This window comes from Dermacentor albipictus, chromosome 3 (assembly GCF_038994185.2).
Source record: "Dermacentor albipictus isolate Rhodes 1998 colony chromosome 3, USDA_Dalb.pri_finalv2, whole genome shotgun sequence".
Taxonomy (NCBI): Eukaryota; Metazoa; Arthropoda; class Arachnida; order Ixodida; family Ixodidae; genus Dermacentor; species Dermacentor albipictus.
The window spans coordinates 107724093-107741448 of NC_091823.1; the positions used below are offsets into that span (position 1 = coordinate 107724093).

A 17356-nucleotide genomic window follows, 5' to 3' on the forward strand; every position below is an offset into this window, starting at 1 on the left:
TCCGTGTGTACCGGCATCCATACTAACCTATGCCTGATTGATTCTACGTTTGGTTGACGTTGTGTTATGTGGTCTCCGGAGCGGAGTATGCGGAGCGCTTTGTGCCCTATTCTGCCACGTAGGTAGTTGTGGCACGCCATTTGTGAGTTTGTAAGGATTGTTAGAGGCCGTTTAGACCGATATCCCTCCGCTGCCGCTAGAGCGACGGCCGCTTCTTCAGCCTCGATTATCGCACAGTCTTGTAGTGATGTACTGGTGATCTCGTGTAGGTTTGAATCAATCACCGTTGCTACCGCGTTGCTGTTGCTCTGCCTCGCTGCTCTGGCGTATGGGGCTGCGTCCACGTACACCATCGTTTCTTGGGGTGCTAGTGTCTTCTGTAGGCATTTTGCCCTCGCCTCTCTGCGTGCTTTGTGTAGGTTGGGATCCATGTTGCTGGGTATGGGTTCTACGTTTAGTGGGTTGCGATACTCGTCCGGAATTGTTTCGGTCCTCTGTATCTCTTGAAGTTAATAGGCGCAGCCTAGTTTCTTCAGGAGCTCCCTGCCAGATGGGGTCTGCTGCAGTCTGCGCAGTTGGGAGACTAGTTGCGCCTCTCTCAATTCCTCGAATGTATTTGTGTAGTCCTAAGGCTAGGAGTTTTTCGGTTGAGGTGTTCTGGGGAAGGTGGAGTGCGGTTTTGTAGGCTTTGCGTAGAATCGCGTCCGCCTGTTGTAGCTCACTCTTGATCGGATCGTAGTAGGGGAGGCTGTATGCCACTCGGTTGACCACCAGGCTTCTGACCAGCTTTAGTGTGTCCCCCTCTCACATGCCGTGGCGTCTCTGTGAGATTCGCGCGATCATGCGGGCCATTTGTAGTGTGGATGCCTTTAGTAGGGCGAGGGTGTGGGTGTAAGCAGCACGTCTTGGGTCGATAATTTTGCTCTGAAGCCGAACATGTTCTGGGGATACAGTTCGTTGTCCTCCATGTAGTGTTGTATTCTCAGCGTCACCACTCATTCGTAGAGTTTTCCCAGGCACGATGTGAGCGAGATCGATCTGAGGTTCTCAGTTTGCAGTTTCCTGCCCGGTTTAGCAATCATGATTACTTCCGCATGCTTCTACGCCTCGGGGACGGTCTCCGCTTCCCAGTGTTAAGAAAGTTGGTTAATTCTGGGACTAACTTATCACTGAGGTTGCGGATGAGTGCGTTATTGGTCTAGTCTGCCCCCGCGGCCGTGTTTCTGGTTGTTTTTCGAATAGCTGCGTAGACCTCTTCTCGCGTGATGGGTCTGTCCAGGTTATCGTTTTCTCTTCCCCGGTAGCACTCTGCGTAAGCTGCTGGGTTTGTGTCCCCGAAGCACTTTACGCGTACCTTCTCCAGGAGTTCCGAGTCTGGTCGCTCGAACTGGTGGATGAACCGGCAGATGGCTTTGTTGTTTTCTGCCTTGGTTTTGATCGGTTCTATGAGATCCTTGAGGATATGCCACGTCCTCGCTGTGCTCAAAGTTCCGTTGAGGGAGTCGCTGAATTGCTGCCAATTTTTCCTTGCCAATTGCGCCGCGTACTCCTCTGCATTCGCTGTGACTCCTACGATCTCAAGCTTTAGCATCCTGTTGTATTTTTCTTTCTTCCACCTCTTGGTGAGCCCGCGTCTAGCTTCCCACAGCTTGAGCAGCCTGGCGCCTACCTCGGTCGTCTGCGTCGTTCACGCGATTTCTTTGATGTACAGGCGCCCAAATCTTTAACAAGTGTGCGGGAGCGGCGACTTTTCCGTGCGTCAGCGCCGTTTGACGGGGCGAGGCTGGAAACAGTCTGAGGCTAAGCGCATGTGGACAAAGCGCGCTCAGCTGGGCCCATCGTCTACTAGGCTGTTTCCAGCCTCGCCGCGTCATACGGCGCTGACGCCCGGAAAAGTCGCCGCTCCCGCACACCAGTTAAAGATTTGGGCGACTGTACGTGCGTTGTTTTTCATTGAGCATGTTTCCCCACTCTTCTACCGATTGGGTCCCGTTCTCGGCGAGGTTCCCATCACATGCCTCTCGAAAAGCGCTCCAGTCCGTAATTTTTGCCGACCCAGCTGACGCTTTAGCCTGTCCGAGGTTACTTGCGTTTTGAGTATGTGGTGGTCACTACCCAGGTTCTCTAACAGGTTCTCCCACACTGCCTGTTCCGCTCCTCGTATGAACGTGAGGTCGGGGCAGGTATCGGTAGCAACGCTGTTTCCGATTCTGGTTGCCGTGTCTGGGTCTGTGAGGAGGTTGCAGTCGGTGTTCTCATCTGCCACCACTAGCGTTTTGTCGAAACTCGCGGTGGCGTGCAACTGAACGTTAAAAATGTGGCCAGAACGGATCCTCAGCAAATCAGAGTTAGGAAAGTGATGCCGTATACGTGCCGAATGGCCTTGATAACGTTATACTGTCACGCAAAACTGTTTGTTAGACGGAAATAAATCCATACTCCCCGGCCGCTCCTAATACCAAATTCCAGAGCAATCGGCGAGCAGCCATCTTGTATACCTTTCGGGAAGGGGCTATTGAGAAAAAAATCCGTTTTGTACGGCATATTAATTCGTCTTGAACACGTGCATGGGCCCTATAGCGTAAATCTATTCGAATTTCTTTTTATTCGAATCTCCTGACGCCAAATTTACGTAAACACTGACGCAAGTATCGGGCGGTAACCCACAGCGTTGTTTGAAAAGCCCAATCAAACACCCTTCTCCTTTAAAGGATGTCACTTTCTTTTGCTTTCCTGCCAAAATTGAGCAGTTTTTTATCTATTTCGCTGAGAAGAGGCGAGGAGAACGCTCCTATGGAGAGAGTTTCGTTGGGGTCAAGCCAACGCAATGAAAGTAAATAGCCGGATGAGCAGAGTGGTGCCGGCGTCTGACATTGGTTCACTTCCCGTTATATCGCTGGCGGTGGCTGGTCGAAATTCGCGGTGGTATGCGAAGGAAGGTCGAAAATGGTGCTTAAACGGATCCTCAGCAAAGGATAGCTGACAGTGCCATGTCGTATACGTGCCGCAAGATCGCGATAACGTTATAATGCCACGAAAAATCCCCTGTTATAGGCAAATAAATCAATGCCCCCGGTAGCTCCGAGCAGCTAGTGCTACAAGGATCGGCGGGCAGTCATCTTCTATTCTTTTGAAACGGGGCATTCTCAGGCTATTCAAAAGAACTTGCAGTTTTGTGCGGCATATTAATGTGTCTTTAACTTGAACACATCACTTCGACGGGATGAGTTTTCGTGGTTTTAGGACGTCGCGTGACGGACGGATAAAGTGGGCGTAGCCAGAAAACGTTTGATAAATAGCAAATGGTCAAACGACGTCTTCTTCGCTAATGCTGAAGAAGGCGTCGAATCATAAATTATTATTTTTCTTTCGTTCGGTTTAATTATGCATTTCCAGTGTGCGCACATCATGTCAGATGGGGCTTTTCACGGATTTCATGACGTCGCGTGAAACACAGGCACAGTGGGTGGTGACTCGAAAATTTTTTGAGCAATTGTGGAGGGCTGATTGTAGAACTGGAATAAAAAAGTTTGGAATAACATTACGTTATAGCGTCCCATTTCACTTTGACGCGGAAGGTTTTGCAGTTTTGTGACATCGCCTGACAGACAGGCGAAGTGGGCACAGCCCGAAAACGTTTGATCAATGGCAGAGTATTATGGCGAAAAAGGCGTCGAATCAGAAAGAATTATTTTTCCTTCGTTTTGTCTAATCATGTGTAATCAGTGTGCACACGTAAAACATGGGGCGTTTTCGCGTTTTCTTGACATTGTGTTCAAGAGAGGCGAAGGGGGAGGGGGGGTCCGAAAATGCTTTGAGCAATCATGGAGAGCTGATTGCAGAATTCGAATAGAAAAGTTTGGAATAGCTTTACGCTGTGGCACCCCTACTCGACTTCCCATCACTTAATTTGCTCCTGCACGTTTCGCTATCGTTGTTGCGTCTGCAGTTGCTGTGGCGGATGCGCGGCCTTGCGGCTGCGCGCTATGCCAACGCCTCCTAGAACGATCCTTCAGGCCCGCGCGTCACGTGACATCCCGTCAGTCACGTCACCGGCCAACCGGTGCCTGTTTTCTGCGTACAAGACTATGGGCTTGATGGGTAACAGTATCTGAGAGACGTAAAAGCCGCCCAATGCGAGGCTTTGACATTTTTCCATCACCTGTTTTGCAGCTTAATAAGCCAGTAGAAACAGCTCCATATTTGCTTGGCATAATTTGTTGAACGGATGATTGGAAATCTGAAAAGCATCAGCTACGAATGGGTGACAGAAACGTGTCCGTGTATCGAACAAAAGAAACTGGAAAGTGAAAAGAAGGCTTTATTTCTACCAAGTTGTAAAATATATACAAGGCACATAATGAAAGGATCCGCGGTAGTCTTTTTGAATTACAGGACAGATCATCTGTATGTCGGAAGACGAGCCCAACATACGATAAATACAATGACATGCACGTGCTGAAATATCCAAACAACAAAGGCCAAATGTTGCTTCTGTGCCAGGGAAGTCCCCTTCCATTTCTTGGATTTTTTGGCCAGTGCAACACAAGTGATATTATTTCTCGGCTTGCATAAGTTATAGAACAGTATGTTTGTAGCACAACTGGTTACTAAACTTATTAAAAACTGACATGTGTGGCCACATTCACATGATTCGCAACCCTTCAAAATTTATATGCAGTTTTCATCGCCGCTAAGTTTGCTTACAACAGATTCCGCGTACAAAACCACTGTGACCACAAATGGAGATGGGAATTTCAAACGACCGCGATCTAACTGTGCAAGTGATGAGTGGGCGTCTTCCCGTTGCGTGCCCTGAGCTCTGTCAACTAAGCTTTTTCGTCAGCTGTCACATTTGGACACTTTCATAACAGCATGGGCACAATAGCCACCAACATAAGCAATCACAGGTATGTGAGACTTCAACGCTTCAAGATATACATCTACAATTGTTATTTCAAACGCCTGATAGGTTTGGATAGTAATGTCCGGGTCGTGAATGTCTTCCATTTTTTCGGGACTCATTGCAGGTAAATTGTTCTGAACCTGAATTCCCCTTTCGGTCTCATAGAGCTGGCGCACAGAAATGTGATACTGGCCACCTGCAATCTCCCTGCACTACCCAAAACACTTTTCCAGTGAATCTGTCTGAACCTTTCCGAGGACATATATACCTGTGACGAAGTTTATTCACACAGTACTTTGAATACTGAGACAAATACCACCGAGCACTAAATGTTTTCTTTGTCAAAACACCGGTGCCCTGCTTATATGATTCGCAAAGCATCCAGCCATGTAATGAACGAAGAGAGGAAAATTATTTTTGGGCCTAGTTCAAGTCGCGAAATTGGCTCCTCATATACATTTGGATGCTCTCTGCCCTTGCGGGGAGTTTTAGCAATCACGGCACTACGATGAAAGTTGATGTGACTTCTGTGTCTTAAGGTTCTCTGCTACGAACTGCCTAAAAAGTTGGAAAGAACATTTCACAATTTGGCGCTCCAAGTTAGTGGGATGTAGCGTACCCTAGGTATCCAATGTGTTGTAGTGGTAAACTTATTTTCTTTAGCACAGCACGGAGTTTATTTGCAGTAAGGGTATGAACAGGCAGAACATGCGCCACTTCTCAAGATGCGCTTAGCTGATTTTGCTTCATGACCACATGCGCCGACATGCCTGCTTCGCAAGAGTCGGCAGCAGAGCCACGTATGTTCCCACCCCTATAATCCAAGCTAGGCTTGACATATATTTATTCAAAAATGGCGCTTGCGCATGGCTCATGGGCACCTTGTTGCTTGAGTATTTGTGCAACATAACCGAGAAAGTTTTTCTCCTAGCGCTAACTTTGTGGGGACGTATTGAACGACGCGCACACACTTACTGTGCTTGGTTGAGGCAAGGTAAGTTCACTGTTCCTTCGCAGAGAGTTCTTTGGTTGTGCATGTATATTGTGTGCTAAACACGTGCAATTACGGGGACACGTGAGCTGCACTGCATGCGCTGTTTTCAAATGAGCAGCGATTGCTCTTTTAAGAACTCTACTGTCTGTTTTTCTTGCTCCACGCAGTTTTCTAACTTTTACACAACAGGTAAAATGACATCACCGAGGCGAGAACAGCGTCGTGGTCGGTCAAACCGCATGCAAAGCTTCACTAAATCATCAAATAACGAAATCAAATCGCGCATACCATTCTGCAAAATACTGTCACCTACTGTGCTAATCTCGGCTTCATAAAAGCATTCACTGAGGGATACGATACCGAAAATTGGCAAAGATGCTTTCAGACGTGGCGTGCACTCCTAAACAATGTCAGCAACATAGTGCACGTCTAGTTCTGAATGACAGTCCATTTTTCGGGCAGCGACGTTGTTTGAGGCCACCCATTAATCTCATGAAGAGTTGAGAGCCGCACCTTCTTCTCATTCGCTTCGTAGGTTGTCATAGATTCCTCATAGATTCCAGTTAGATTCCTCATAGATTCCAGTAATACATCTTGCGTATTCTGGCAAGCGTTCGTGACGAGCCTAAGTGGATAGTTGAGGGTCGTCCTGGCAAGCGAAAAAAATGTCATCCTCCAAGTCTTTTGGAACTACCTGAAGGTGGGCTCGGTCACTCAAACGTACCTTTTTTTTTTTAAAGCACGTTGTCTCGTAGACAGAAGGATGTCAATACGCGACATAGATGGCGTGGAATGGTTGTTGGCAGGCCCTCTAAGTGGTCGATGATGGGTCGAATTGCTGCATCCTCACGCTGCCGTCTTGTCAAGTCCGGTGCAGTAATGGCGCCCAGGAAGCCTTCATGGTCCTCTGACTCTCGACTGACAGATTCGGAAGGCGCAGGCGATAGTGTGTCAGCGTCTTCATGCTTGCGGCCCGACTTGTAAATGATAGTGATGTCAAATTCCTGTAGCCGCAAGCTCCACCAACCAACATAGGCCTTGTTGGTCTGTGCCCACTTTGAAAGGACGGCCGTAGAAATAAGGGCGAAACTTCGTGATCGCCCGCACAACCGCAAGACACTCTTTTTCTGTGGTATAGAGCAGTTCGCCTCGGCACGTGACAGCGAGCGGCTAGCACAAACTATTACTCTTTCATTGCCGTCTTAACATTGGACAAGTACTGCGCCAAGACCGATGTTACTGGCGTCAGTAGGTACCTGGTGTCAGCGCCATCGTCAAAATGTACCAGGACATGTGCCAACAGCATGCATTGTTGTAGATCAGCGAAGGCCGCTGGTTGGCTCGTTAATCCATACAGATGGTGTGTCATTCTTTGTAAGGTGATTCAGAGGTTCCACTATCTGCGAAATGTTTTCAATGAAACGTCGATAATACGCGCACATGCCTAGGAAACGCCGCACGACCTTCTTGCCGGCTGGAGGAGGAAAAGCTGTTACCGCGGCAAGTTTGTGTGGGTCGGGTCGGACTCCTCTGGCGCTTACAACGTATCCGACAAACGTGAGCTCTTCATAGCCAAAGTGGCACTTTTGTGGTTCAAGTGTGAGATCAGCCGATCGGATCACTTCTAGCACATTCCGCCGGCGATGAACATGTTGCTCAAATGTTTTAGAAAAGAGTACTACGTCGTCAACATACACGAGACAAGTCTGCCACTTCAGTACAGCGAGGACAGTATATATCATTCGCTGGAACGTAGCTGGAGCTGAACGCAAGCCGAAAGGGAACACTCGAAATTCGTCGAGGCCATCGGGAATCTCGAAGGCAGTTTTCTCACGGCCTATTTCGTCTACCTCGATGTGCCAATACCCGCTTTTCAAACAGTGTGACGAAAAATGCTGTGCGCACCGCAGTATATCTAAGGAATCGTCAATACGTGGCAGCGGCTACACGTCCTCTTTAGTTAGGTTGTTGAGCTTCCGGTAGTCGACGCAGAAGCGTACCGTTCCGTCTTCCTTTTTGACAAGAATGAGCCAAGACAACCATGAGCTCTTGGAAGGTTCGATAACGCCGTCTTCAAGCATTTCTTTTACTTGCGTACGAATCGCTTCGCGTTATTTCACCGACGCGCTGTAGGGCTGCTGGCACACCGGGCGTGCCTCGTCGCATGTGATGATCCTGCACCTTGCGATTGAAGTCTGGCGTACCTTAGACGAACTTGCGAAATGTGCACTGAATTCAAGCAAGAGCGCGTGCAGTGCTGCCTCGTTGTCTTGCGATAGCTCTGAATTAATGTCGATGTTACCCATTGATTTGTCAACCATGCCCACTGCTTCAGAGGCAAAACTTTCAGCCACGTTCTCTATTTCTTCGGCAAACGCAGTTGAAGTACCGCGGAAAAGGTGTCCATGCTCGTTAAGAAGTTGGTGACAAGCAACTGAGAACAGCCATCACTAAGCTGTAGCACATTCCAAGCCGCACAAACACCTTGCGTCAGTAGATGTGATAAGTTACCTTCTGCGACCACTTCGCCTTCGCGCATTCCACCGCATAAAACTTCCACGAGGACACTGGCTCGTGGAGGAAGCGTAACGCTTTAGGCGGAAACACGAAGGGCATCCTCACGTCGGCTGTCATACCCGTCGATTGCTCGGACGGCTGAGAAGGTGACTACACTTCCGCGTAGGTCTATAACAGTGCCGTATTCTTGCAGGAAGTCAACGCCGAGAATGGCGTCACGGGAGCATTCGCGTAGGACAAGGCAGCTGGCCACGAATGTCGATCCTCGAATCCGAACTCTATTCGCGCAGGTTCCCCGCGGAATAACGACATGCCCACCAGCCGTCCGAATCTGCCAGCGATGCCAAGGAATAATTACTTTCTTCATAAACCTAGCCATCTTCCCGCTTAAGATAGAAAAGGCCGCACCGGTATCCACTAAAGCCCTAACCACGTCACCGTCGATCACCACCGGTATGTGGAGCGAAAGCCGGCCATTCCATTCAGCTGCAGTTGACGTCGGACCGGTGCCCGTCCTTGTTCGCGTCGATCGGAGGTCTTCAGCGTGTCCACTGCCAGCGACCTCGCCGACAAAGGTCACTGTAATTAGTTTTCCCAGCGGCGACTTCGCGATCGTACGCTGGAATATCACTGGGGCGGTGGTGAAAATCGCCTTGGCGACGGTGAGCGTGACTGTCGTGCGGTAGGCGGTGACGTGCGCTGTACTCACTGTACTCGGCCGCGCTCAAAGTCCGCCATCCAGTCTTCGACGTATTCGAACACGTCACCATGGAACGACTATGGAACCCGTGGGTTCTGAAGTGTGTACCGGGTTGTCATCGCCCTACCCATACCAGCTGAGGTGGTTGGAATCGCTGTGTTCTCTTCTGGAGGCAGTCCCCTGATAATGCGGCTTGCCCGATACACGGGCGTCTCTATTGGCACTGGATTGGTGGCTCCGCTCCCAGGAGGGGTCTGCGGCATGAATGTGAAATGCCCAGCGCCTCCACCAATTTATCACGTGTCTCCAAAGAGGACTGGCGACGTTTAATGAGGACAACTGGCTTCTGAAAAACAACGGCAGCGGGACCAGGCTATCGAGTGGGCGGAGGTAGCACGAGCACTTCGAATTCCTTCTTGTACTTCCTGCTTCTTCCTTTGCACTGTGCCCACTACTGCGGCTGACAATATTGTTTGATGATGCTATATTGTTGGAGATGCCCCCAGACGCGACGAATCGTCGTACGGACGGGCGCCTTGGGGGCGTTCACCCGTTTGCAGGGCGAAAGGTTTCCTCCTTTCCTTGAAACCGCTTATAAACACGACCAGTCGTCCTTGAGATGGTCGTCGCGGATTGTCGGGCATAGTGCCGACGCCTTCGTTCAATTGGCGCCTGTCTTTTTCTTACTTAAGCGGCAAGCCGCGTTGGTAGTTCGGACTGACATAGCACAGGCTCGACTGCTTCACGCACTTGAACTCTTCCACACAACCACCGCGTGCGTGGATGAGTGGAAAAGGAGCGCACGCTTCCTTGCGTAAACATTTCTCACTCCGCTTCCCTCGCAAGTCCCGCTAGCTGCAAGCAAGAACGATATCTGCTGCAGATTAGACAACTGCAGCGGCAGGCAGACCGCGGCAGACAGCAGACACCGCGGCAATCGTGCCATTGAACCCGCATATTTTTCGTTTACTGCAGTGCAGTAAGTATCGTTGCTGGATTCCGCTGCTCACATTAGCCTTAGTGTTAGTAACATTAGCGGCCTATAGTGAGCAGTTTATGCGAAGACTTCATGTCCTGGGACAGGTTCTGGTGGCATCATAACAGCAGAGTGTTGCTCGCATAAGGCGTCTGTGCGGTGAATAGGGTAGCTGTGCCTTGCAAGCCACGATGGCGAAAGTGTCCAAGATTCACAACCAGCAACTAGTAAGTATGATTTAATTTCTTTCTCCACGAACAAGCCTCTTTTTAGCAAACTGAACCAGTGACTTTCAGTTTACCTATGTATTGCTGATTATTGAAGGGACTAACAGTCAACATAACGTTAAATGGCACGATGTTTATGCTGTTATTTTACTCGTGCGCATTTGTCTTCCTTGCAAGAATACTTAGCTAACTCTGCCTGAGCGAGTTTTCTTTTTATTTACATGAACAACACAGCGCAGCATCTCTAGGGTTAACTATCATTAAACAAGAATAAATGAGAACGGCATCTATTTAGCAAATTGAACGAGTGATGTTAGATTTACTGATGCATAGCTGAATATCGAAGTGATTAAGATTCTACATAACGTTAAATCGGGCATTATTTATGCCGCCCATTTCACCGGTGCGCCGTCGTATTCCTTGCAAGAATGCTTAGCTAACTCTACGTAAGCGAATTTTTTTTTTAATGCGGCTTGAACAACACAGCGCAGCACTCCAGTTATGGACTATCATTAAACAAGAATAAAAGATGGTGCTCCTTTGCGTTTGTTTGGTGTAGTCCCCAGCTAGTTCACTCTGTGAGCATGCATTTTACACCCCTCCGCATAATAACGAAAGTAGTATTGTTTGAGAACAAATACAAACAAAGAAAGACTCAAGAGCCCGTTATTTAAATATTCCCTCCACCATATATGTCGGCGCTATATGCTCTCCAGTACAGTCGCGACCACTTCGTCTAACGCAATTTTCATCATGTGAGTATCTCTAAGAGCACATACAAAATGAAAACTTTGAAGTATTCAATGTATGGCTATTTCGGACGATGCAGCGATGGAAGCGGCGATCACTGATAAGTAAACTGTGAAGTCGTTAACATAATTTGGCACCTCGGTTCCTCTACGTGGATGTGTCAGTAGCCGAGAAACATAACAGCCCTTTCGAGAACGCTTTACCAGTGCTAGATTCCCTCTGTGCTCATTCAATCAGGGGGTAGCGCAGTGCAGTTTCTGTCAGAATTTGAAGCAGCCATAAGCTAACAGAGCATGTTTGCCAAACCATAAAAAATATCCTTAATGTACTGATATCCTCTGCAATAGCATATTAAAGATGATTCTTTTGCTTTAAGTATTGTGAAAGATTAAATCATTGCAACTACTAACACTTCTTCAGAAATCATGGTCGGTATTGTGCAAGCGGTCCTTTGGTTTGATTGTTATGACTTTATTATTCGCGGCCAGCCGAATGCGGTGATTACGTGGGTAGAGCGTCACTCTTACCCCTGCCGAAGTCTGATAAGGAGTATCATTAGAATAGAATCACCGTGCACTGTTATCACTCTTTTCTTATTTAAGGTTGTTCTTTCATTTGACCACTCCCGAGAACGATAAGCATTACAACGAGATTATCACTTCCGTGATTGCTAGTTGCACAGGGCACTTATCGATGAGAGGGTCCGCCAATTCCAGGACCCTATTTTACATAGAAAGCCGATCCCTCCAATTTTCCAAATATTTCTTCTTTACATGGGGTCTCGCCGATTGACCGTTCCCGGCAATAGCAGTGGCTCGCTTTAGTGCGAGTCACAGATGAATACTGTGCCAGCCGAGATTCGCCGTAGATTGAAAGCATGTCAAGCTTGACAAGCACTAAACCTTTGATTGTGCCATGTAACGACGTAAAATAAAGCCCCTCTCACCCCACCCAAATCTCTAATATTTATTCTTTTTATTCATGATGCTGTGCTGCAACCTGCCGGAATACCGATGGCTAAGCAGGATGCCGCCGTCACTAAATCTAAAGCAGCACTGGACCTTGAAGAAGTGGCTAGGCTCGAACTCGGTGAAACGCCTGAAATCAAAGCAGATGCCCTGGTACGGATACGCCAACTGTTAGCAGGTACATTTCTGTTTTCGATCTTGCGTCTTAAGGAAGCGCCATTGAGGTGTGTCCGATACCTAACGTAATGTCTTCTATATCATGTTAGCGACACCACACCGGTCCCCTTCAAGGCATTCAAACTCAGAACACATTCATAAAGCTTTCTAGTGCATTGAAAGTATTGCAGCACCTATTATTTATATACCTCGTGATACGCTGTCACAATGGCATGTGCTTTGATGTACATTGGGAGCTTCCACGACTTCCTTCGGCAGGTGTTTAGTTCTAGAAACTGAGTTCTGGCTCGTACGATGCCCTGTTAACATTCTGCACTCAAAGTATTATATTGCTTAAAAACGCACTTAAAAAAAGCGAGCAGTACACACTACGGCGTTATTCCCTTCGTTCAGTCATCATCACTGTCCACGTTGTGCGCTTTCCTTATGTCCTTTCTCACTGGTACACTTGTTTGAACGTGTCAGTATCCCTTGCTACGGGGCGGTGGGGGGGGGGGGGGGGGGGGAGGGGGTTGAATAGCAGCGACAATACATTGCTCAAGGTGGAACAGGACTAGCCATGTACTTAAGGGTCTCAGGCCCTCGTCGATGCCTATCGGCCAATACAGAGTCCCTTTGTTCAATCGCGCCTACGTTCTCGCAAGTAACGGAGTATATAATATCTGCTAACAGGAAAGAAAAGAGTGCAACTTAAGCACTTGTGCTGCTCAGCACTTCAGCAGTGTCCTTTCACTCTAGCATGGAAAGAGCACTGGAGCATCATGGGAACCACACAGGTCATATAAACCACATCCGAACACAAATGTTAAATCTGCCTTTCGGCGAACGGCTAGCAAAAATAGCTGTCGAGATATTCCGGTTGAGAACACGGGACTTCTTCGTCACATCATTATGCCATGGTGTCACAGCGTTGGCAGCGCACTTTCCGATTGTGCTATGATAAGCAATCAGTGAAATGTTTGCCCGAAATAATGTCATCATCATCACCAGCCTGCAAGACGAAGGCCTTCCCCAGTGATCTTAAATTGCCTTTCCCTTGTGCTAGCTCATTCCAAATTGCGCCTGCATATTTCCTAATTTAATCATCTCGCCTTACTTTCTGCCGCCGTCGACTTCGTTTCCCTTCCCTTGGCGCCCATTCTGTAATTCTAATGATCCACTGGTTATCTACCCTATGCATTCCATCGCCTGCCAAGTTACATTCTTTGCTCTTTGTGTTAGCTAGAACATCGGCTCTGTTAACGTATTAATGTATTAACGTGTATTATGTATTGGCTTGTTAACTCAATACGTATTTTTATGCAAATATATACATTTCTACAGTCAGTTTCGTAGCTATCACCAGTCTCACGGCGACAATACCCAAAACACAGCAAAATACGCAAATGCATCATGTAGCACTGTTTCATTTGCTTGAAAAAGCACTTCCATAAAAGAATACGTCAAATTATTAAGTTCTGTATAAGCCCGACGATAATGCTAGCCTCGGTATTCCAAGCAATTCTGCGGAGCGTCAGAAATCACTGCCTCCTCTTGTGTAAATCCAAATGCACTTAGAATTTGTAATCGAGTATTTATTTGGCAAGCTTCTGTTTTTGTTGTTTCCATTAAGTATCGCCAACTGATCAAAATAAATATGCGGCACATGTTTCTGATTAGGCGCGATTTTGTTCCTGTACGACTTAAGCACATTGCTTCCCGCTTTCGCATGAAACACCTCACAGACTAAGATATAGCAATGCAATTCAAAAGCTTTTCTTTTATTCTTCAGATATTCTGTGAAAGGGTTGCATGAATTGTTTGGAATAATCTTGCAGTCACAAGTTTTAAGAAGGCAAAGACTTTTAACTCACATATTTTTGCTTTTGTTAAACCGTGCACTCATGTAGCAAGATTACCTCGTGCCATTCCCGTAAATGCTTTAGCGTAATGTAAGTAGCACTACATGAATTTTATATTGCAGTTAACGCTAATACTTTTGCTTAGGACTGCTTTTAATACTGCACTGAGAGATGATGCTCTCAATCTTAGTTTAGATCAAATAGCTCTAATATTAGCTTTTTTCCTGAGCATGACATGATGCTTCAGACACGCCAAAACTATCCCACGAAACAAGTGGATATCAATTGTATTCAAAGGCGCTAACGCTGCGTGTGCTCATAATTACAGAGGAGCCATCGTTGAAGATTCCTTCGAGTGATGACTTTCTGGTAATGTTTCTGCGAGCCAGAAAATACAGAGTAGAAGAGGCCTCCCAAATGGTGAAAAACTACTTCCGTGCGCGGCGAGATGTACCGAAGTTCTTTCATCAACTTGTCCCTCAGAATGTTCCCTTCAGAACAATTTGCCACGACCACAAACTCCTGATGATATCGCCCGAACCAGGCGAGTATGGCCGGTGCATGGCAGTCTTCAAAGTAGGTAAGTTCCCATAGTAACAAAACTCTCCTGCTAAAATTTCTTGCCTGCTGCACACAAAGAGAACGTCTTGCCTCAAAGTCAGCGCCCTATTTTGTTTATTCACTCAAAGAAATACCAGCGGCTATAGGAAGCCTCGACTGCATACAAGTTTACAATTGTTTTTTTGCAGGTACCATGAGACGGAGAAACGCTATAGCATGGGGCACTTTATAACTATGAGAGCGCAACACTGCTTCTTTCAATTTGAAATCTATTGCTCCGTAACATACACATATATTAGTACAAGAAAAATGTGCATTTGGAATTCCCGAAGTGATCATTCGAAGGGGACCTCCTAACTAAAAGTAGTCTGGGCATAAGTACAATACTCAGCAGGCAAGACCAGCTTGTGAATAATAAATACGCAAAACAAATAAGCAGCCTGTACAAAAAACGTACTTTTTTGGAACTTTTAAAGGAGCATATTTAGGTACTGTCGCACAACAATGGTCACTGCTGTCACAGACGCGTTAAAGCGTAAATACTAGATAGAGACAGAAAGAAGAAAGAAGAAATGCAGGCAGGTTAAATAGGGGATGAATTCCGGTTTGCTACCCTGCACTGGGGAAAGCGAAAGTGGGAGTTTGAAACAAAGAAAACTAGCGAGAGACAAGGAATACAGATACACGGATCACCGCTATTCACAATCACCGCACACTACCTCAGCACAGTAGCACTTGTAGCGCAACGAATTCATACTGCAGCCATTTGAGCAGGTCCGTTGTGCTTAAAAAAAGGGTAACAATTTTCTCGTCAAATCCTGCCGCGATGAATTGAGCTCGGCAGTGAGCTCGGCATTCTAAAATTAATTTCATTGATAGCGATCTTTGGTCAAAGCTTGCTATCGCGATTGCGAGGGATGGTCGCTATAAATTGTAGCGTGTGCTGTCAGATAGGGCATGTTGAAGAGTCAATTCATTACCACAGCCATCACATTAATCACAGGGTTCACTGTCGGCCTATTTGATTCGAAAAATGAAAGACTTTGCAAAAGCCACTCCTAGCACTAGCCGGCAGAGTCCTCCTGTTGGAATGCGAAGATGTACTATAGAGAAGAGTCCACGTGGTGCTGCTGGTTGCCTTCGAAATTTAGAGGATTCCACGCGGAGAACGTGATCTTTGGTACGAGCACTCCCATTTTTTTAAGGGCATCTGTCCTTAAGCCACTCTTTGCTGCACTGAACATCCAACCTAGCAATGTTAATGGCGCGTTCCTTACCTAAGACGCCACAGTGACTTTGAAGCAGCTCAAATATCACGTAGTTCTTTTTCTGCTCCAGGGCATGGATTTGCAGTATTTATTAGCTAATTATAGTCTAGTTTTCCAAGGTCCTGCTTGGTTTGTATTGCCCTCTATTTCCCATAGTTTCCAAAGTGAGATATGGCCAATCAAGCAGCCTGATTGGGAAAAAATCTTCACTTGAATATACCACGCCGCCCAACCAGCAGTGCAATATTGCGGGAACTTTTCAGCATGTTCAGAAGGCTAAAGAAGGCTTAAGTAAGAAAGAAGTTCTTGCAGAGAAACGCATAAGAAAAAAATGTTCTCTCATGCAAACTTCCCGAAAGAAATTACGGCACACCACGAAAGAAGTAATTTTCAAAAGTGTAGCAATAGGCTGGAATACTTATTCAGACAAGTAGTGTATTTTCATCTGTAAATGCGTAAGGCATCCATCAAACATTTATGAAACTTTCTCGATCAGCCAGGAGAAGCATAGTATAATTTAACGTCGCTTAAAATTCTCTTCCAACTTAAGCAGAAAGACAGATTACGCATCTCCGGCTGCCGTAAGACAAGTTAAAACATTGTGACAATCCTGCTCGAACGACCTCACGTAATAAGTGAGTACAAGTCCGTTTCAATAATACAGGAATAAAAGCAAGATAGCCATAGGCAGACGAGTTGGCTATGCTTCATGAGGGTTTTAGAGGCCTTACCTGAAGCTTCCTGACGCCGCACAACGAAAAGCTCGATAGTACACCATATGTTCCTCAATAAATTGGTCAAAATCTAAGCTGTACTAGGCTCCCAGCATCGTTTAAATTGGGTGCCTGCTAGCTAACTTTATAGATGAGTCAAATTATGAAGCTGAAGTGTTCGGCAAATGTTTCACTCAGGCGCCCTTACTTAGAGTGAAATCACTGGTGACGTTTTCTCCTTCGGGGAAGTCTAAGCGTGTCACTGCTACTCAGTTAATGATGTGCACTATCAATATTCTATTAACAGCGGCTGTGTTCAATTTCTTTAAACTTAATTAAAATTCATCCCAACGTGTTCCCAGAACTGAATTCTGGGGTATTACGTGACAAAACTACAGTATGATTATGAGGCACGCCGTAAAGGGGGAATCCGGGTCAGCTTAAACTACGAGGGGATCTTTAATGTTTCTGCAATGCACGGAACAATGGCGTTATTGCAATTCGCCCAAGACGAAATGGGGCCTCCGCGGCCGGAATTCAACCCCGCGAACTCGGGCTAAGAAGTGCAACACTATAGCCCGTAAGCCACCGTGGCGGGCTACTGTTTTCCCTGCTCGTGATTCCTTGTTTCCACACCGAGACGAGATGACAGTTTTTGTTTGTGTGTTTGTTTGTTTGTACGTGTGCGTGTGTGTGTTAGAGAGAGAGAGAGTAGATTAAATGAAGAGAAACAAAGAGAGCTCGACGGGGAGAGCGTC

The 17356-nt window shown here is 46.8% G+C and overlaps 1 protein-coding gene across 3 annotated transcripts in view; it reads left to right on the forward strand.

The window, feature by feature from the left end:
- The first annotated feature begins 9892 nt into the window (after positions 1–9892).
- Positions 9893–17356, forward strand: part of LOC135904883 (retinaldehyde-binding protein 1-like) — a 54746-nt gene continuing 47282 nt past the window's right edge. The window contains exons 1-4 of one of the 3 annotated variants that reach the window (XM_065435872.2): positions 9893–10096; positions 10201–10320; positions 12096–12216; positions 14385–14636. In XM_065435872.2, coding sequence (XP_065291944.1) covers positions 10285–10320; positions 12096–12216; positions 14385–14636 — 409 coding nt within the window. In that variant the 5' untranslated portion in view covers positions 9893–10096; positions 10201–10284. Of the gene's footprint in view, positions 10321–12095; positions 12217–14384; positions 14637–17356 lie in introns of all 3 variants that reach the window. The other 2 variants (XM_070535915.1, XM_065435873.1) reach the window with 2 other exon arrangements.